General features: G+C 53.0%; 7 protein-coding genes across 7 annotated transcripts; 6 read left to right on the forward strand and 1 right to left on the reverse strand.

Moving 5' to 3' along the window:
* Nucleotides 1-157: 157 nt before the first annotated feature.
* Nucleotides 158-1687, reverse strand: QC763_113720 (uncharacterized protein; the record flags this gene model as incomplete). The annotated part of the gene is made up of 1 exon (XM_062907957.1): nt 158-1687. One exon carries the CDS (start codon nt 1685-1687, stop codon nt 158-160), a length of 1530 nt encoding a protein of 509 aa, XP_062770916.1.
* Nucleotides 1688-4618: 2931 nt separating this feature from the next.
* Nucleotides 4619-6790, forward strand: SFT2 (Protein transport protein sft2). The gene is made up of 6 exons (XM_062907956.1): nt 4619-4754; nt 4830-5400; nt 5469-5819; nt 6063-6186; nt 6255-6405; nt 6467-6790. The coding sequence occupies exons 3-6, from the start codon at nt 5597-5599 to the stop codon at nt 6617-6619; spliced, it is 651 nt and encodes a 216-aa protein (XP_062770917.1). The 5' UTR covers nt 4619-4754; nt 4830-5400; nt 5469-5596; the 3' UTR covers nt 6620-6790.
* Nucleotides 6791-8747: 1957 nt separating this feature from the next.
* Nucleotides 8748-9165, forward strand: QC763_0015660 (uncharacterized protein; the record flags this gene model as incomplete). The annotated part of the gene is made up of 3 exons (XM_062905306.1): nt 8748-8790; nt 8915-8948; nt 9057-9165. 3 exons carry the CDS (start codon nt 8748-8750, stop codon nt 9163-9165), a joined length of 186 nt encoding a protein of 61 aa, XP_062770918.1.
* A 704-nt stretch (nt 9166-9869) lies between these two features.
* On the forward strand, nt 9870-12812 carry QC763_113700 (uncharacterized protein; the record flags this gene model as incomplete). Its single annotated transcript, XM_062907955.1, has 2 exons — nt 9870-11144; nt 11205-12812. The coding sequence occupies 2 exons, from the start codon at nt 9870-9872 to the stop codon at nt 12810-12812; spliced, it is 2883 nt and encodes a 960-aa protein (XP_062770919.1).
* Nucleotides 12813-14519: 1707 nt separating this feature from the next.
* On the forward strand, nt 14520-15073 carry INO4 (Transcription factor; the record flags this gene model as incomplete). The annotated part of the gene is made up of 2 exons (XM_062907954.1): nt 14520-14700; nt 14769-15073. The coding sequence occupies 2 exons, from the start codon at nt 14520-14522 to the stop codon at nt 15071-15073; spliced, it is 486 nt and encodes a 161-aa protein (XP_062770920.1).
* A 1804-nt stretch (nt 15074-16877) lies between these two features.
* QC763_0015690 (uncharacterized protein) lies at nt 16878-19085 on the forward strand (the record flags this gene model as incomplete). Its single annotated transcript, XM_062905307.1, has 1 exon — nt 16878-19085. One exon carries the CDS (start codon nt 16878-16880, stop codon nt 19083-19085), a length of 2208 nt encoding a protein of 735 aa, XP_062770921.1.
* Nucleotides 19086-19279: 194 nt separating this feature from the next.
* Nucleotides 19280-19768, forward strand: QC763_0015700 (uncharacterized protein; the record flags this gene model as incomplete). The annotated part of the gene is made up of 2 exons (XM_062905308.1): nt 19280-19471; nt 19653-19768. The coding sequence occupies 2 exons, from the start codon at nt 19280-19282 to the stop codon at nt 19749-19751; spliced, it is 291 nt and encodes a 96-aa protein (XP_062770922.1). The 3' UTR covers nt 19752-19768.
* Between the last annotated feature and the right edge of the window lie 254 nt (nt 19769-20022).

The following is a 20022-nucleotide window of genomic DNA, read 5'->3' on the forward strand; positions in this document are numbered from 1 at the left end:
CTCTGAAGGGAATCCGTATAAAGCAACCCGGCCAAGCCTCCTTCCTGGTTCCTCCCTCCCATCCCTCCCAAAGAAAACATATGCAGTGAACAAAACCTTCGACAAGCCTGTGGAGATAGTCTGGAGTAAGAAATCATGAAATGGTTCGGTGTCGCCATCACGACATATCCATCCTGCCGTATTCGGCCTCCGATTTGAAAGCCCCATTGTCATTATCATCCTCGTCGTAGTCCAGGAAATCGTCGGCGTCCAGCATGTCATGACCGCCCATGCCATTACTGGGGCTCACCGGCATGTAGCCATCCGAAGTTCCATTATTCCCAGAACTCAGCTTCTTGCCGGCGTAATCGGTGAAATCCGGCACACGAAGATTAGAGCCGTCAGTACGCGAGTAGGTGAACTTGATGCCAAGATCTTTGGACATCATATCCAAGACCTCTGACTGCATACGCTGCTCGTCCTCGGTGATTTCAAAAGGTAGCTTCATGCCCGCAGCCATGAGAGAGTTTGAGAGCTCTTCCACCTGGTGAATCTTGAGCTCGACCAGCCACATGAGATCCCGCATCCAGGCAACGGAGCCGTTGAGAATATCGCCCTTGTTGGGACCCTTGTCTTTCTCTTCCATCGGCAAGCCAGTCGTGATGGATCCAGCGGTACCGCGGACCGCAGCACGAGCACCAGGACCGGCCAACGATGATGTGGCTTGGCCGGGAGTGCCACTATCAGGGGACATGGGAGTGCCGCCGTTTTGAAGAGCTTTGCGGACCTTTTCGTCCTCAAGCCTATGCGTTGGGACGAGTTTGCTGAGATCCTGGATTCTCTCATTGATGTTGTCTCGTCGGCGACGCTCGACCATGTTGTGGGACTCTCTCCTCTTCTTCTTCTTTTGCTCGGCTGTGGACGCTGCTGGCGACCCAAGTTTGGCTGGCATGGAAGCGCCTCCCTTGAGGAGCTCACTCATCTGAGTGTGCATGCCCGCTGTGATGGGGGATGAGAAGCCCGACGCGGATCCGGGAAATGAGGATAAACTATTAGGAGTCCCCATCCACTGTCCGGAATGAGACTTCTCGTGACCCACACGACCAGTTGGTCTGATAGGTTGGGCAAAGGTTGAGTCTGAACCGATCGAGAGACCCATGGTGGCTCCTGTGGGTGCTCTCGGAGCCGATGGCTTGCGTCCCATGACTTGGGGCATGGGAGGGCGTACTGGTTTGAAAGGGAGGTCGGTCGGCTCGTTCAATTCTGGGGTGTAAGCGAGCGGCGATTGCATCGAGACATACGATTGTGGGTGCTGCATCGGGCGGTACTGATTGTACGGTTGGTGCACGTAGGGGCTCTGAATAGGATCACCGTCGGGGGTGCTCGAGTAATTGTCGATGGATAACCCGTGATGAGACGAGCCGTAAGCGCCGTGGGAGAAAGCCATTCCACCCATGTTGTCCATGCCGAAGTCTTGCCCTTGGCCATGCAACCCGCCCTGATGATCTGTCGGGTTAGGGCTTGTGAGACTGTCGAGTAGCTCGTCATCGCCGAGGAATCCGTTCGACACATTGTTCGTGTTTGTATGGCCGCCAGAAAAGTTATTGTTCTGGAAGGATGAACCGAAGTTTCCGGCCATGGAAAGGTCGTTTGGGTCGATTCCGCCATTCCCTCCATGGCCATTCATCGGAAAACTATGGTGTGACATCTTGTCAAAGATGGCGGTTGAGCGTAGAGTGATGCCTCCAAATTGACAGGAAGCGAAAGAGAGAAAGGAAAATCCAGCGAGTGGGCTGACGACGTTTCGGTAAAGCGGACTATCACAGCCTCAAAGTCAGTCGTCGCTGTGGTACTATACACACGGCAGGTACGTAAGGTAAAAGAGGAAAGATGATTAGACTTTTTGGCAGACTAGCGAGGCTAGGAAATGCGCGGCCTACCACCTAGCCTACGAAGCGGAAAATCCTATTAGATGTATTCTTTTACATACCTTTAACGTGATTTGTCGAAGGTCAACTTCGCATCGGGTGGCGTGGCGTGGTGAGGTAAGAGAGGCCAACGAGCGGTTGAAGGGATGAAGATGACTCGACGGTCGGAATGCCCGAGACTCTGTACTAAGACGAGAGCGGTCGGGTCGTTTACGCCAAGTTCCGGGCAGGCGCTCCGAGTCTTTTTTTTTTTTTTTTTGGTGAGTTTCGGGACAGCGAGATGCAGAGCAAAGTCGGGATCGTGCGATGAAAGTAGCTGCGACGGGAGAGGCCGCTTGATGGGGGTGGATTGTCGTGACCTTAAGTGCCCTGACGAGAGTGGGTGAGAGTAGTGTGGGTGGAAGTGGACTCGTGGGGTGGGTAAAAAGGTCTGGGGTTCGGAGGTGGAGGCCTAACCCTTTGTGGAAATGGTCGCTAATAAGTGACAGCGACAGGCGGACAATGCCGAAGTGATAAAGGGGGCAGCGCAAGCCAACAAAAAAAAATTGGTCGACTCGAGACAGCGAGGCTGCTTTTCCTTTGGGAGGCGGGAGGAAGATGGACGAGTCGCAGCCAAAAGACCGGGTACGATCTTTGGTGATGGACGGCACAAGTGGATGTGAGCGTCTGTGATGATTCTGGTTGTTTGTTGGAGAAAGGTGGTAACAACGACGGGAGCGGGGGAGGAAGTCGGAGTTTAAGTTGTGCGCGGCGAACAGCTGGAAAAGGCGGGGTTTAAAGTTGGGGGAAGTGGGGCTCTTCAGCGCTGGGACGAGAAGGTCGAGGTTCCAGGGTTCTGGCGATCAGTTTACCGCTCTTCTGGCGCTGGTTGCTCCCCCGTCGGATTGGTTCCCGACGTGCTGCCAGTGGCGGGAATGAAGAATGAATGAAGATCTAGGTAGTAGGTAGCTGAGGGCTGGTTGGTGGCAGTGGTCAGAGCCAACAAGATCTGGTTCGGGAATGAGGCCGTGGATTGGTGCGTAGCACTAAATCACTGTTGCTAGTATGACCAAGAAGGCAGGAAGGGACTCAAAGGGAGGCGGTTGGAGGAGGCAGGTTCCAGTTTATTAACGCGGATCCAGCGGCTGAGGCTGAGTATTTTCCAGTTGGCAACCTGAGTAAAATGCTTTCTCTGGCCACTTCGGATGAGGGCTCTCAGCAACCACCCGGACTCCCGGATGCTCCCAGACTCTCCCTGTTGTCAGGAGCCGAAGGGAACAACGGCCGAGGCGAGTTGAGTCCGAGAGATGACAATGTGTGTTTGTGCCACAATACCTATCTATCGCTTCTCGTCTCCGAATGGTCCAGAGTTGATTGGTTGCGTGTCTATGAGCGCTGTGGTGTGTGAGATGTTCCTCAGATGGCGGGGTTTGTCACTCCGCGCCCAGAAATGGTACGGTAGTCTAGCTTGAGCGTTATTTTTTTCAAGCAGCAGGTCGTTTGTAAGGAACCGTGCCCCGTTTCGAGAGGTTGGGTTCCAAGATATACAGTCCGGCTCTCAGAGAATCCCTCCGGCTTGCCAATGTTTCTAATCTAGGCGCGTTGACCGAAGGGTTGACAGATGTGCCGTCCCTTTGTTCAGCGGGCTCTGAATAGAAGGGAAGGTGATGGCTTCGGGGGTTCTGTTCTGCAGGGCTAGCCTAGTTGCGTAAGCCGACGTTAAGGTTAAGCCAGATACGGAGAAGTACCGATTCTGGGGTGCGTGCGTCGAGATCTCCAACGTCTCCTCCAAGTCCTGGTCTCCACGTGTGGCAGAAAGAAAGGGATTATCCTGCCGTTTGGTTTCGGTTCGGGCACGTGGCTACCGTGGTATCGGACTCTGTTGTATCGGACGTCTTGAAGTGGGTTTCTATCGGGGAAGACAAGAGTGAATGAGTTGTTGATGTGCTGTTGAGTCTCGCGTGATGCATACTCTTCTCGTGTATATGAGCTGGTCTGTAGTGACGGCTCTAAACTGGGCGACGTTACTTCGAGTAGTAGGTAGCCAACGCCAACAACGTTAGCAGCGGGCTCGGAAGGGCAAGGACGAACTGAAGAGACAAGTCCGGGGTGGTTGGTTCACTGTGCATAGAGAATCGTTTGGCCTTTCTTATATCCTTACGACAACAACACCCCCTTTCCATGGATCGCCAAACACAAGGCGGATCAACTTCCAGGCACGTCTTCTGACTCGATGGCCGTTCAAGTTGGTGTGCTGGAAATGGAGAGAAACAAGATCAGGGCGGACACAACAGGGCACACTTTCGAGTCCAAGCTGTATGGGAGGTCTGCTTTTCCAGGACACCTTGCTTCGGCCTACTTCACCGAGCTTGTCCGAATATGACCGGAGCATAGCTAGCTATCAGTGTGACTCCCCCAAGTGAGACATCGGGCCCACACCAGAGAGCTGGATGCGTAGGGTGTGTCTATGCCGCAATTCCAAACCATGGTGGCTGCTGCACGAAGCACGCAAGTACCGGCGCCGAGATCAACGACACGAAGTAGCATCTGCCGCGCACCCATAAAAAGCACCCATGAGAGAGAGAGGATCGGCCCGTGTGGTACGAGGGTACTTTCAAGTAACTCGACAGAGTAATGGGGACATGGAAGATTCTCACATTTCATAATATACACTGTCGGCGTGTTAAAAGGCTGGCCGGTACTCTGAAGCATGTGACAGGCCAAGCAAAAAGGATCGATTTTTCTACCAAGCAAAACGTCTGCTCGTTGAGAGGAAAAACACCTTGTTCCGCTGCCTACCTTACCTGCCACCCCAGAAACGAAAACCAAGCTTGATGCATTCAGTAGCGATGTTGGCCAAATAGATAGGTAGGATTTATCATGTTTCTGCAAACAAGGCTACCTGTAGACGAGCTCATGCCTATGCTGCGCCTCCCCATGCAGCGTCATGCTGATGCGATCCGACATGTCACGACGGATGATGGCGGGTGGGTGGAGGTTGGTGGGATGGAGCTCTTAGGTTGGGCTGGTGACGGAATAAAAAAAGAATGCAGCCTTTTTGACCCCCCCATCTCTCCTCCCTGCAAGCCTTTGCATGCAACCTCTGAAGTGGTCACGGACCACTTTCAATGTCCAGATCGGCCAACCAGAGACTAAAAAATAGTGGACCCACCTTGGCACCAACGACTTCCCATGAACGCTTCACTCCATCTGGGAACCAGACCAAACCCTACCTATGTCTACCTAATCCCGTACCCACGCGCAACGCCCACGTACACCCCAGACGATTTGAGAATCAGATGCTTCACGGCCAGAGGTTTAATATTTGATATTTTTGTGGCGCATAACTCACCAACGAGGCGCCCAGTTCGATAACCGGCGACGACGGGCGCAACTCCAGCTTGTCCAACATCCAGATTCCAGAATCCCATCCCATCCCACCCACACCCACTTGGGCGAGCGGTCCATTATCACGAATCATCTGAGCATCGCTTCAGATCATCGGTTACAACCCGTATGCACGCCGCATGACTGTCAAATCAAGTCTCGAGACAACCTTGAATTAATCATGCGGCTTCATAGGAACATTATCTCCGTCAGATTGTCCACAGTCCTGCTTCCATCTGCCGCGCGCCGCGGCTACCACTTGTCGCCCAAGAGAAGGACCTTGACAAATCTTGGAAAGCGGGATCCGATAACGGCTACGAAACATGGCTTCGTCCTCGTTCCGCCATTCTATCAACTCACTTGGATGGGCGCGTCGCGACACCGACCTCCCAGTTCACACTTCTCGACAAACCGGTCTCTTCTCGTCGCTTCAGTCGTTAAATCCGTTTGGTGACCGGGGTTATGTTCAACTTCCAACAACCCAGGGCCCCGGGGCTCCCTTACCAGCACCCAGTCGTCGCGAGGAGGAGGAGGGGTGGTTTGCATGTAGGTCGACTCAGGTCTTTCTTTTCCGTATTGGCGGACAACAAATTGGGGCAACCCGTTGGCTGTGTATTTCCAACACCCTCCATAACCCCCGTTACCCCTGCGTCGAGGCATACGTGCACCCCCCTTTGTGTGCGCATGTCTTGGCCAGAGGCGCTCAGCGCATGTTTGTGAGCTCGTATTTTTTCTGTTCTGTTATCACTTCGCGTGCTGAATAATGTGTGCTGACCTGGAATGGCATAGTGAGCCGATGGGACCGACTCTTGATATTTGCTGCTTGCAATATTGCTGCGCTAGTCTGCTTCGTCCTTGTTATTGCTCTCTTTCCGGCCCTGAGTCTTGCAAGACCACGTAAACTCATGATCTTGTAAGTGGACCTTTTCGGATATGTCGGGTTGGTATGCATAGTGGTCATCTTGCTTACAATAATAACAGATGGACACTGGGCTCTATTCTCTTCCTTTCCTCCTTCGCCGCTGTTATGGGTCCATGGGAATACGTGCAGCACTTGACTTCGAGGCCGAGGCTGCCCTTCACTGCTGCCTACTTTGGCTCCTTGGGGTTGACCATTTACTTTTCGATCGGTGTAAGTCGCCTATTGAGACGCCTGCACAGCCCACCATTACTGACTTGTACATCGGCTGCAGCTTCAAAGTACAATCCTCACGATATTCTCAGGCCTTATTCAACTTGGTTGCCTAATCTGGTATCTGGTCAGCTACTTTCCCATGGGATCGAGCGGCCTTCGCCTTGTGAGCAGTTTTGGTGCGCGCAGAGCCGCGACTTGGATGACCGGGTAGAAAAAAGCGTTGGCCATGTAATGTATCAGACACCCCTTGTTGTTGGATTTTTTTAATTGCTGCTGAGGTTCTCATCCTCGGGTTGTATAAATAATAGACGTATGGTATTATTGGATTATTGTTGACGTTATCGGTTACGCATGAGGCGACGTCCTGCTTAATCATGACCAAACGCTTTCCTGATGCTCACACAGTTCCCATGCCTACCTTGTGAGGACGATGACGGATAATAAAGGGCGGCCTCGGTAATCAGGATATGTGGATAAGCGGGAGCTGCCCGGTGTTTGCGGGGAGGTGACAGAGAGTACCCGTAATTATCACCACGTTTAGCCGATAGAACATGACGCTTGGCTGGTTCTTGGTGTTCCATTTCTTACCGACCTTGAACCTGGACTCTTTTGGGATCTCTCGCTTTCTGTAAGATCGAAGGCATCACCGCAGCAGTCAGAAGCCAAGGACCAGCACTGAATCCTTGGAGACTACAACCGTGGCGCAAGGCTTCCACCGTCGCCATCAAAAGAGGAAAGCTTCCCTCAGAACCAACCGGGTGTGTTTGAGTTGTCAACGTATTCGTGGCTTTTCCAGGAGGCGGCGAATCCTCCCCACCAATATGAAGATGGCCTTTCACATGCGAAGAAAGCCATGCCATCACGGAGATAAGGCAATTTTGCTCCCAGCCTGCTTTTTCATCTCTGCCTTTGTCGTTCAAAGAGGCCGAATGGGAACGCCATACAATATTATACTATCAAACGTGTTAGATACCAGGTTGCCTGTCCTTCGGCTGTAAGTGGACTGGGCCTGGCTTCTCGCTTCGGCCCACCTCCGCAGCTCCACGGCACCGGCCAGTAATGGCTTTGCCCGCTCGGGAGCCTGTACGCAATGAATGCGATGAAACCTTCCAAACTTGTGTTCGCTCTGCCGCACCGGGACTTATCAAGATAGCGGTAGCAGTGGAGATTACAAAGCGACCACCTCTAGATTGTCCAATGTGAAGTGATAGGCAATAGCATACAATTCAGACACAGAAGGACGTTCGTCGTGAGAGGGTCTAGCGTAGGTCTTGGCCGTTTAACCCCGCCTTCCTAATCAGGTTGGTGAGTGCAGTAGCGCAGCTTGTCTCTGTAAGCCGTTGTGACTCTTATTTTCCTGGCCATCATGATTTGATCAACAAGAACCGGCCAGCTGCAACCAAAAGCTGGTACTGAGGGAACAGACACCTGCCCCTCCGTTGTGTCACTTGCTCAGTTTCCCCTGAGCCTGGTTTGCGGGATCAAAACAAACCCCTTGGTCATTTTGAGCACAGCTTGCTCAGAACGACGTCTCATTGCAACATTGCTATATACCGCCACGCTGTGGGTAAACTACCACCTAAAACAGAGCGGAAGGAGAGATGCCACCGCAAAGTGACTTTTATATACCATTAGCAATTGAAACCCTCGGCATAGAACGAGATGGTGCTGCCTGATAAAAGTGCAAAAAAGAAACAAGTTGGGCCATGCCAGCAGCTCGCATGTGTATTGGATCATAATGAGCTGCTGGAAGACACCAAGACTTTGGTACAATGCAGACGGCCCTGTATGAATGTACTGACATTTACCCAAGCGCTGCTCAAAGGACAAGAGTCAGAGCATTCACTCAGGACTGGGGCATACCCAGAGTCGGCCAGGTTCCCCTCATTCGCAAGAGCCAGCATCATCAAATGTTACCGCTTCCCCAGATCGGACGGATCGGTGGGATGCCTGTTTTTGACAAAATGGAGGTCTGATTGAAAAGATGAATAGATAGATTGCCAGAGACCGCCAATTATACTGATATAAAGAACGAGACACCCGGGGCACAGAGACAAGAGAACAATTCCTAAAAGACGGAAATCTTTAAGCAAACAAGCCAAGAAAAAGAAAAAAGACAGGGTCCCACTCAAAAGGCAGAGCGACGATGCAGACTGTCAGTGACTGCTCATGACTGACATGAAACTAAGCAACAATGATAAAAGTGGGACGATGAGCAACTAGCAGGTGTCCCGTCTGTCATTCCATCCACAGGTGTATAAGCCGGAGCTGGAGCAATGAAAAGTAGTCAAGAGAGTGCTGGAAACCGCTATTCACTCACTGGGCTTATCGCAGTTCGGATGGGAGCAAGCTTCAGCGATAGGGGGAGCATCTGGAGCAGGCGTAATTCTAATAATACTGCTGATTGTTGCTGTGAACCTATTTCAACAGAGTTTTTCTTCACCTTTCCCACCCGACTCACTGTTGTAGTCGCCGACTTATATTCGCGCAACCCCGCTGCTCCCAGGGCCTACCTGTAGCCCACTCAAAACAACCTTGAGGTAAGTACCTGCTCTAAGCTCAGCCATCTCCACCACTTTTTTTTTTTGCGGCAGTCTGGGACCCGAAAAAATTTATTCCCACACAAATCTTCTCTAACCTTTTACCAGGCGAAGCACGACTCTCTTGTTTCCCCTTGGCACCTTTTTTCTTTTTTTCCCTCCCCCCTACGACCCGTACTTTATTCCGGACACCCTCCTCAAGCCCTGGTGCACGTAACCTAACCCCAATCCCAGAGTCGAGTTGGTTATTAGGGCTTTTGTCTTCGGTCCTCCGCGGATCCAAAAGTTTGTTCGGCATTTTCACCAACAACAACCACCTGCGAAAAGCACCTCACCCGGCCCTGATTGCACACCAAGCACAACATCGTCAATCCAGCACATTGTCGGTGGCATATACCCCCACCTCCTTCCCATCCGGCACTCGATCTCCGGCGTCTGCTTCGTTAACCGTCTCCCTTCCCTCAAGAGACACATCGCTGCATACCCCGCCGTCCGATTTTCTCGACGCCGCTAGCGTTGCTTCGACCGAGCCAGGTAAAAAAAAAAAAAAAAAAAATATAAAAAAAAATTCTGTACTCGCAAACTTTATTCACTTGACAAGCCGACCGGCCTGTTCATTTGTGACCTATCTCCTTGGGAACCTTGGAGTAGCTGTCACCGTTAGAGCACCCGGACTGGTCCATATTTGACCTCCGTCAAGAGCTTGAGCTTGCCTCTCTCCCTTTCCCTCGTCACCGTCACCGCAAGTCGACAGAAAGAAGGGTCATTTTACTGGATAACCGCACATATTGTCGGTTGGCCAGTCTTAATTGACCAAAGTACGGCAGGAGAACAGCTTGCTGTCGCTGCTGTTGCGCAGTCGGGATCATTCCGACATCTCACTTGATTGAGACAGGCCCACCCCGATCATCACCAATCAACATGTCTTCAGCGGCCTTTTCCTATGCCCAGGCCGCTCGGGGCCCAGCTCCTACACAACTTAACACACAGGTGGCGTCGAGCCCCGCGCCATCAACAGTTGACTCCAATGTCAAGGACGATGTATCAACTGGCAACTCGTCTGTGACTGCCCCTTCTGTCACCTCCAACATTGCCCTGGACGCCGAGCAGAGCATCCAGCCAGATTCCGAGAATGGGACAGCCAAGGTCTCTGCCGATACTGCCTCGCAGACTACCCCAACATCCACGGTTGTGCCGACAGCCGACATCGAGGAGAAGAAGGAGCAGGGGAGCGCCAACGTCAACTCACAGCAGCAGTCAGATGCGAGAAGCTCGAGGTCAGCCAGCAGGACATCCAGGAGGAATGACAATGGAGAGAACAAGAAGGGACGCAAGGGCAAGAAGTCGCGGGGTCAGGATAAGGAGGCCGAGCAGCAAGAGGAGGCTGCCGAGAAGCAGGCCGAGAAGCCTGTGTACACAGAAGCCGCCATTCCTTCTGTCAATCCTTGGTTGAAGCGTGCCGAGGGACTCCAGTCCAAGACTCAGACTGCCTCAACGGCTGATGCTGCCGAAACCAAGATTTCTGAGGCTGCTGAGGCTCAGCCTGTGGTGAACGATGTTAATGGAGACAAAGCTGCCCACAAGAAGCAACCAGATTCCCGGGCTGCTGAACAGGCCCCCCGCAGAAACGCCCCCCGAGGTGCTCGTGCCAACGACAAGGAGGAGAAGACTTCGGTGACGTTGCCATCGGTCGCTGATGCTTCTGCCTGGCCGGAACCTAAGGCCACTGCTGCTGCCGTCAAGGAGCAGCAACCCACTCGCAAGTCAGTTGAGAAGACTGAGAACTCAGCAAAGGAGGGCCAAGATGAGGCGGCTCCCAAGAAGAAGGACTGGAAGAAGCTCGAGATCAGCCACTCTGTCGTTTTTGAGACACAGCTGCCTACTCCTCGCAGCTCGAAACCCCGCGGTGGGGCTCGCGGTGGTCGTGAGTCTGGTTCCATGCGGGGCAACCTCAATGGTTCCGCTACATCACCTACTGCCGCTGGTCCTGCTGCCGAGAAGGCTGTCCCAGCCGGAGGTGCTCCTGGTCCTCGTGCCACCGCTCGGCCCCGTGAGGGCAGTCTGCCAGCTCGCTCCGTTGGGCAGAACCAGACCGCCTCACCTACCAAGCGTGGCTCCGCTGATGCCAGTACTCAGGACCAGCAGAAGCCTGCTGCTTCCGCTAGTAATGAACAACCTCGTGAGAAGACCCAATCTGTAAGTTTACCTCGAATCTACTTGTGCTTTGCCCTTCCAGGCACTAATTCGCTCCTGCAGTCATCCAGAAGATATACCAAGGACATCCGCACTGAGAACGGCCAGCTGAGTACTGAGGGTGGATCAACCCCAGTTCGTCCTTTTCCCCAGGAACGGGTCAACGGCTTCCACCCCAAGGACGGTGCTCAGGGCAATGTCAATGGACACCATTACCCTGTTCGCGAGAACCGCCCAGAGCGCGGTCGCGGTGGCTATCGGGGCCGTGGCGGCCACAATGGTGCTGGCGCTCATGCCACCGGGTCTGCAGGCTTCCAGGTCAACGGACATTATCCCACACAGAACGGGTTCCATGGCCACTCGCACTCTCGTCAAGCACACTCTGCCCAGAGCCCCCCGCCGTTCAATGGCCAGTTTCCCCAAACTTTCCCCAACCAGGGCAGGGGCCGCGGCAAATGGAACGGGGCGAACCAACATAGCCCTCGTGGCAACCACATGAGCGCCGGTTATCCTCCCAAGTCGGCCAATCCCGTACATGATTTCCAGGCCCCAGTCTACCCGCCTGTCATGTACCCGTATGGCCCTGAGGCTATGATCAAGAACCAGGTAGAGTTCTACTTTTCCCTCGACAACTTGTGCAAAGACTACTTCTTGCGCAAGATGATGGATGGGCAGGGATTTGTGCGCCTTGAGGCCATTGCCAACTTCCCCCGTGTGCAGCAGCTGACTACAGACCTCAACGTCCTGCGCTACGCTTGCTTGCACCTGGAGAATGTCGAGTTCGTCGTTGGTGATGACAATATTGAGAGGCTCCGGTCTGGCGACGCCAGAAGGGCTACTTTCATTCTGCCTGAAGACCAACGTGAGCCTGCTTCCAGGCATGCTGGGCCTGCCAATTTCCGGGTCATGAACAGTCAAAACCCTTATGCCTCCTTTGGCGCCATGGCTCCGCCTATGATGGGCTACTCTCAGTACCCTGACGGACACATGTACCAGCCTGAATTTATGCCCAGAGCTCACAACGAGTTCGCTGTCAACGGCAATGGTGCGGTGAACGGTTATCATCACTACCCCCATGATTCCCAGCTTTCCGCTGGTGTTCCTGCGTTTGCCCCCCCAGAGGAGCCTGTGTCTCTGGAGAGCATGACTAAGTTCTCAGACTCCCATGTTGATAATCTTGTCATTGTCCTGGGTGCCAAGGATAGCGAAGAGACTGCTGCTGCTGTCGCGGGTTATGTTGCCAACGGTAACACCCAGGACGGCTCTGAGCCTACCATTGTGTGGATCCAGGAGACTCAACCTGAGAAGCATGAGCGTCAACCATATCACGAAATCCGCAAGACTGCTCTCGAACGCCGCCAAGGGGCTCAGGCCGGTGAGGTTCCAGAGGAGATGCAGAACCTCTACCGCTTCTGGTCAGAGTTTCTCCTTAGCAATTTCAACGCCAAAGTATATGAGGAGTTCAGAAACTTGGCTTTTGAGGATGCCTCCAGCTCAATTCCCGCGACTGCCGGGCTCAAGACCCTTCTTGGCTTTTATGACAAGCTCTTGTTGGACACGTCTGTCCCCAAGCCATGGCCGAGCCATCGGGCGTTCCCTCTCGTTCTGACCGAGCACCTTCAGGCGGCCAAGGATCTCGATCAGAAGACACAGCCTCACGTTGTCATCTAGATCTGAGCACCAGGTGCCCCTGAGCAAGGCGTTTTGGTTGTTTGATACTTGTCACAACAGCACTTTGGAAGGGGTCTTCTGTCTATTTTTCAGCGTTCCGAAATTTCTGGCAGGTTGCAGCCATCAAAAGTGTCAACTCGAAAAGTCAACATGATCACTTGATGGTACGGTTGCTTGACGCTGCATTTTTCGAACATGGTATTCACTCCATCTTTCAGCAGTGTTCTTTTCGGCATCGCCAGGTGCTATTCAGTTCTCGGCTTTATTTGTTATGGGGTCTTCTTTCAGCGAGGGGGTAGGTTGAGGAAAAGTGGTTAAAAAGAATTCTTTTATCTTGGCGAAAATGTCGTTCATGGCCTGGCCTGATGGATCCCGGTCGAGCACGATCGGTTGGCGAGGAAGTGTTGACAACGAGGAAAGCTGTATTCTCGTCTACACGATGCCATTGAGACGCCCTGTCAGCGGGTTCTATATTCCTCGAGGCAGGCCTTTGCATTTCACCATTTTGGGATCGGTTCTATCTTTGGGAAACTTGGGAAGGGGTCTGGGCGTTAATGTGAAGATGGGGCAGGAGACGATGGGTGTTTTTGACGTTTTTGTTCTGGGAGCAGAGCCAGGGTGAACGAAATAATTTTCTTCTTATGCATTGTGATTGGTCGCAAATTTTGCGTTTCCTATCCATGAGCTCGCAGCATGTTTCGGGGCGTTCATTTCTGTTTCGGATTGGTCGGGGTGCTTTTTCGGAAAATACCAGAAAAAAAAAGACGAAAACTAGATTGAGCATTTGGAGCGGCTGCTGCAGATATCGGCAACCTCTTCTATTGTTGTTGCGAGAGTTTCTTTTGTGCCTGGCACAAGCAGGAGGAAGGATGGTTCTTGATGAGAAGATGGTTTTAGACTTGGCCTTCTGGTTTCTTTTCGACTTTTTTCCTTCCACTGACTCAGCGACATTGCGACTTCTCTCAGTTTTCTTCGGCAAGACAAAAGTGTTGGTTGCGTATTGTAGCAATGTATAAATAGTAGAAGAGAAGAAAAAGAAAGACAAAAAAAAATCAAAAGCGTTACTTTTGTATATATTGTATATTTATATATTTGTATTTATCTATCTCTGTTCGGGGTGATATATGGAGGGAATGAATGTACTTGAAGAAGACATTTTGATATCTTCCAGGCCATCATTGTCTTGGTGAAGGGGGTTTGGATGGAGAAAAGTGGGGCAAGCTACTTCAGAACTTAAACGTTGCCATTAAGCCTTTCGTCTGTCACGCGCCCATCTGCATCTCTGCCTTTACAAGACCAGCAAGCCTCCCAAAGTATCACTGTTGAAATTGAGCTTTACCAGTTCGAATTCATTCTGACCCTGGGTAAGCCGACTGTCTGCATATGTGAAAGTGTGTATATGGCTAACACTGGCTCACAGACTGTTAGTCAACCGTTTCATCGGTGATCACATGCCAATGATCGCTTCAAGACCGTGAAAGAGGAGTGGCATCATCACCATCAACAGCACAAGATTAATCATTAACACGCACGACGTATATACAGAGGGTGTTTTAGTCCAAGCCCGTTTGATATTATCACGTCCTATTTGAGCGTTGCACATTCATCAAGCAAATTGGTTCCAGCGATCACACACACACACACACACACAACCAGAATCACCAACTCGGCCAAACACATACCGCAAAGAGTGTGCGAGCAAAAAGGATGGCAAGCTTAAACCACCACCACCATAACCACCCTCACAATTCGTACCCCAACAGCGCAGCCAGCCAGTCCCAAACACCAATATCCCCCCCGGGCCTGAACGGCGGCGGCGGTGGTGGTGAGGACGGGGACAAGCCCCGGCTGACAAAGGAGCAGAAAAAGACTAATCACATCCAGTCTGGTATGTTCTCCTCTCTCTTTCTGTTCTCTCCTCCCCCACTTTTTTGCTGACGGGAGGGGGGAAAACAGAACAAAAACGGCGGCTTGCTATTCGCCAGGCATATGATGATTTGTGCACGCAGGTTCCTGGGCTGGAGGGGCAGGCGAGGTCAGAGGGGGTGGTGCTGAATGGGGTTGTGGGTTATGTCAGGAAGCTGATGCTGGAGAGGCAGAGGATGATTGCCGAATGTGAGGCTAGGGGGTTGGAGGTTCCGGCTGGGGTGAGGGAGGGGTTGGCGAGCATGCCGGTTGGGTTTTTGGACGAGGGGGAAGGGGGGAGGGATGGGAGTGGGAGTGTTAGTCCTGGGAAGGGGAGTCGAGGGGGGAGGGAGTGATGGGTGGATGGGTGGATGGGTTGGGGGAGTTATAGGATAGAGGTGGAAGTGTTGGTTTTTTGTGTATATTTGTTGGGGGGAAGAGTTGATGGTGTTGATGGGTTGAAGGCGTTTGGAAAGCGGAGATATCTTCGGTTGGTTTCATAAGGAGTCAATAATTCTAGATGATGTTTCTCCCGCTTGGAAGGTAGCGATTAGCTGCAATAGAATTGACAATGATTTTCAAGATGAGGATTAGCTTTCATGGCTTTGGGGTTTAGCTACTCTGTACAATAGTTATTTGTGAGTTTTGCCAAGGACCAAACACCCACAATCGTCCCCTCCTCGGCTTCACCGTCTGCAATGACATCATAAGACCCCTCCAAAACTCAACGTCAACATCAGTTCGACCAGGGTCAAGGAAAAGTCAAGTTGAAATGACCACAGCCCAATTGTGCCTGACAGCTTTCGTCTAGAGTAGCGGAAAATGATGAGCCTATCGAAGAGAGGGAAATGATGCACTACAGCAGAAACGGCGCACGCCAGTATGATACAGCAGTTAATATTACAAGGTATAGCCGCTTGTGACCAGCTGCTCACGAGGTGAGTGAGCATTGGCCACTGTGCCACATGAGCACTGCGTCATCGCTTCAGAACTGTGGCAGGGAACGGCAATTTTCTGGAGCACTACGAACTGTTTGGGCTTGGTTTTACGCCCGACACGAGCGGAGATAGCGGAGTAGTGGGCATCTCCTTTGCAAGTTACGGATGTGAGCGAGCTGTCGCTGTTCGCTCTTTCGGGGTCCTCGGGAGGGGGACAATCTTCCCGAGTCTGTGGTGTTGGATTTACAAACAAACCATTGCTGGGATGATCAATCATTTCTGAAGCGATCAAAAGCTAAAAGAGAACAAGGGAGGAACAGTGTAACACATGTGTGGGAGGGAGGACAACGTGTAGTCTTTATATCTGCCGTTTAATAGGGAATATGCCTAGCAGGTGTTGATGGTGGTCAGTGCCCTGGGCCTGGTGTCACTGAGCACCAACAACAAAGATTCCGAATTTGGATCCCATGCTTCAACTGAGGTCGACTTTAGGGCGTTCATCTGATGTTTGCAAAACCAGGATGTGGCTTGTTTTCTGTACCAGAGATGGGAACGACAGTGATACAGCATCGATAGCTACAGCGGCGGTACAGGATATTGGCGAGGAGCGAGGCGCCCTCATCTATTCGTGTACTCTGAAGCCAACAGGCCAACCTGCGAAACCCCCCGAACGTCTCAGTTTCAAGAGAACAGCAACCAGCAGTAGCGCTCGCCCGGCCAATACGACAACGCCGCCCACCATGGAGCCTTGCCTTGGTTCCGCTGCTGGCCCAACACCGGTAACAGGAGATCAGCGGCCAGGCCGATGCCCATCAGGCCTCCCAACCCTTCGACGATCTTCTTTTCCGTCACCTGTCATCACAGAGAGGAGAGCCTCACTCAAGACAAGTTGGCGGCTTCCTAGTCTCTTTCCCATCTCCGGCTTCCTCACCGCAACAAGACTCTTTGAAAGACACCAACAACGATCAGGCGTTGCTTGCAAATTACCTACCGCTTACTTGAGAGCTGCAGCTGCATCTGCATGACTGGTTCCTCCCACCAGCACCGCCGCCGATAGAACCCCTCGAACGAACCCCTCCCTACCCTGCGAAAATAGCCCCGCTCTCTTCGCAATCCTTCTACAACACACTCCCAGCCCCCCTCTGACTCTTGCTTTTCAGCATCTCAGCACACAAACTTTTGCTTTTCTCCAATCCAGCAAGGAGAAACAACGACTCAACTGATGGCCAGCTACAACGACCCCTACGACATCCCCACGAGGGAGCGCACAACCCGGCGCTACTACCGGGAAGAGCGCCGTGAGGACCCTCGGGCTTATGACACCCGCGACAGCTATCTTAATGTCCAGTCTTCGCGCGACCTGGTACCGCGGGCCCGCGAGGACAGTGATTTCTCCGTAGAAGAGATCCGTCGTGACTTCCCTCCTCCCGGCTACTCAACCCGTGATTTGCGCCGCGCCCGCTCTGCCGAACCTGGACAGTACGACGACTATGACGACCGCCGGTCTCACTACAGCCGCTATGATGACCGCAGCGCTTACGGTCATGAGCATGACCGCCGGTCTCTGAGGAGGACAGACAGCTACTACGAGGAACAACACAAGAAGAAGGTCCGCATGCTGTCGAAGCAGGAGCAAATCATTGCTGCTATCAGCGGAGCTGCCATCGCTATCGGTGGTAAGGAGCTGTATGACCGCCGCGAGGCCAACCAGGCCGGCACTCCCGAAGTTCAGCGCAACATTCTGGCTTCTGTCGCCCTCGGGGCTGCAGGCGCTCTTGCGGGATACCAGGGGACTGAGTTCTACAACAAGAAGAAGGAGAAGGAAGAGAAAAAGATCTTGGCTCACCGAGGTTATTATTCGGACGATGACGGAGAAAGCGCAAAAGAGAAGAAGGGCCACAAGAACTTCCTCGAGAGCGCTCTCGCTGCTGCGGGCTTGGGTGGTGCCGTCAAGGCTCTGACCGGCAAGGACAAGGACAAGGACGACAAGTCTGACACCAGGAGCCGTCGTGATACCAGCCGTTCAAGATCGAGATCGAGGTCTAGGTCCCGGTCTACCTCTCGCTCTCGGGGTGAGAAGGGCAAGGGTGAAGGCGCCAACAAGATCCAAAAGGCAGCTATGGCCTCGCTCATTGCCGGTGCCACCGAAGCATTCCGCATTTCCAAGCAGCCCGGTTCATGGAAGGGCGAGAAGGCTAAGCGCGTCTTTACTGCTGCAGCCGGTGCTGCCACACTCGACGCTGCTCAGGACACTGAGAAGGCCGGCAGCAAGCTCGGCTTGGCTGAGGCCGTCATGGGTGGTCTGCTCGGCAACCGCGTCATCAACGGTTCCAAGAAGAACATCGAGATGGATGAGAAGACAGGCCGATCGCGATCGAGATCTCGCCGGCGTTCCAGGAGTGGCGACAGCCAGAGTGGAGGTGGTGTGAGCGGTCTGGCTGCTCTTGCCACAGCTGGCTTGGGCGCCTTTGCCGGCAAGAAGATCATGGACAGCCATGAGCGGTCCAAATCTCGTGGCCGGAGCGCCGATTCATACGACAGCCGTGATGGCGATCGTCGCCGCAGCAGGAGCCGCAGCGTTGTCGACTCGGCCCGCCGAAAGATGGCCAAGATCGGCCTCGGTAATGGTCCCGATGACGACGACAGGGATCGTCGCAGAGACCGTAGCCGCGACCGTGACTACAGCCGCAGCCGGAGCCGTGACCGCGGATACCGGGACGACCATGACGACCGCTCTTCGCGCCGCCACAGAGATGACGACAGAGACTACGACAAACGGCGCCGCGATTCAGACTATGACGACGCCCGTTCCCACCGCAGCGGTGGAGGACGTGATCATTCACGCCGCCGGGGACACTCGCTATCAGATGACGATTTAGGGGATTCAGATGATGATAAGAGACGTGGAAGCAAGATGAGAGGTAAGCAAATTCTCACCACCGGCCTGGCCGCCGTGGCGACGATCCACGCAGCCCACAGTGTCTATTCGAGCATGGAGAAGCGAAATCTACGACACAAGGCGGTCAAAGATGGAAGATTGAGTGAAGAGCAAGCCAAGAAGATGAAGAAGAAGGCCCTGCTGCAAGATGCAGCGGCGGTGGGCATTGCTGCTCTCGGTGTCAAGGGTGCCCTTCACGAGATCAAGGAAGCCCGCGAGCTGAAGCACGAGCTGCACGAGTGGAAGGAGGAGAGGGCAGAGAGACGCAAACGGCGGCTTGAGAGGCAGCTGGAGATGGTTCACGGAGATTTCAACAGTGGTAGCGGTGGCAGCGATAGGGGTGGCGGTGACAGGCAGGTGGGAAGGCACAGGGCAGATAACTGGTCTTCCCCGAACCCTCCACAGACAGAGCGGTACTATGGCGAAGGACCTCGGTATTCTGATGGAAACCCATACGCCGCCCTGCCTCCACCTCCATACGACAGGAGGTGAGGGGTGGTGAAGACTTATCACCATTCTTTGGATGTCACTTGTCCTACGACTCTGGCAACTATCCGTCCTACCCGCCGTGCCTCACGGCCAGCCCATGGTTTTGGGAACACACACGCCACACACACACACACACACACACGGACACTGTTTGCGCACCATAAAAACCCCAGCCTCATATTAAACAACGCTTCTTAATGTCTTATTTCCGTCAACGAATCCGTGCCGCACAATTACACGCACACAAAACCTGCCACCCAACACCAGCCCCGAGCCGCCACCGCTATTCACCCACAACGCCGCCACCGCCACACAAGCTTACGGGGTCGTCATCTCAACCACCTCTCACATTCTCTCACCTCCCTCTGTCACACCTCATCAGCAGCAGGGTCAGTGCTCTCGGATTCTAGATTTCGAGGAGCTCTGCGGTTGCAAATGGTTAATGGCGGGCTGCTCTTTACGGACATGATGACTTTTGTTTTGCTTTTCTATTTCCTCTCTGTTCAAACACACAAATCCAAAAACTTACTTAAAGAGCATGTTCTAATTAATATTTTTCTTCTGTGACAGATCACCGCCGTTAAACGGCATATTACGGCCAACCTCGATCCAGCCCAGCCCAGACCAACCAACATCAAACCCACATTCCAGCTTTTTTTCTTTGTTTGACCCGCTCACATCATCCTGGTCGAACAGCAGGGTGACGAGTGGGGGGATTACCCAAAACCGGGGGAGTGTCGTTTGTGCTTCGCTGCTGTGCGTGTTGCTGTTGTGCAACATGGCACTTGAGCATATGCGGTATTGGTAATCTACAGTTCGGGTTTACTCGGGTGTTAGGATAGGGTAACGAAATGATATCACGACCAAGTTTTCTTATCTCTCTCTTCTGTTTATGCCTTATGATCTAGACGGATTTGTTTTTTGGATGGGGGAAAGATAG

The sequence above is a fragment of the Podospora pseudopauciseta genome, chromosome 1, assembly GCF_035222475.1.
Source record: "Podospora pseudopauciseta strain CBS 411.78 chromosome 1, whole genome shotgun sequence".
NCBI classification, from domain to species: Eukaryota; Fungi; Ascomycota; class Sordariomycetes; order Sordariales; family Podosporaceae; genus Podospora; species Podospora pseudopauciseta.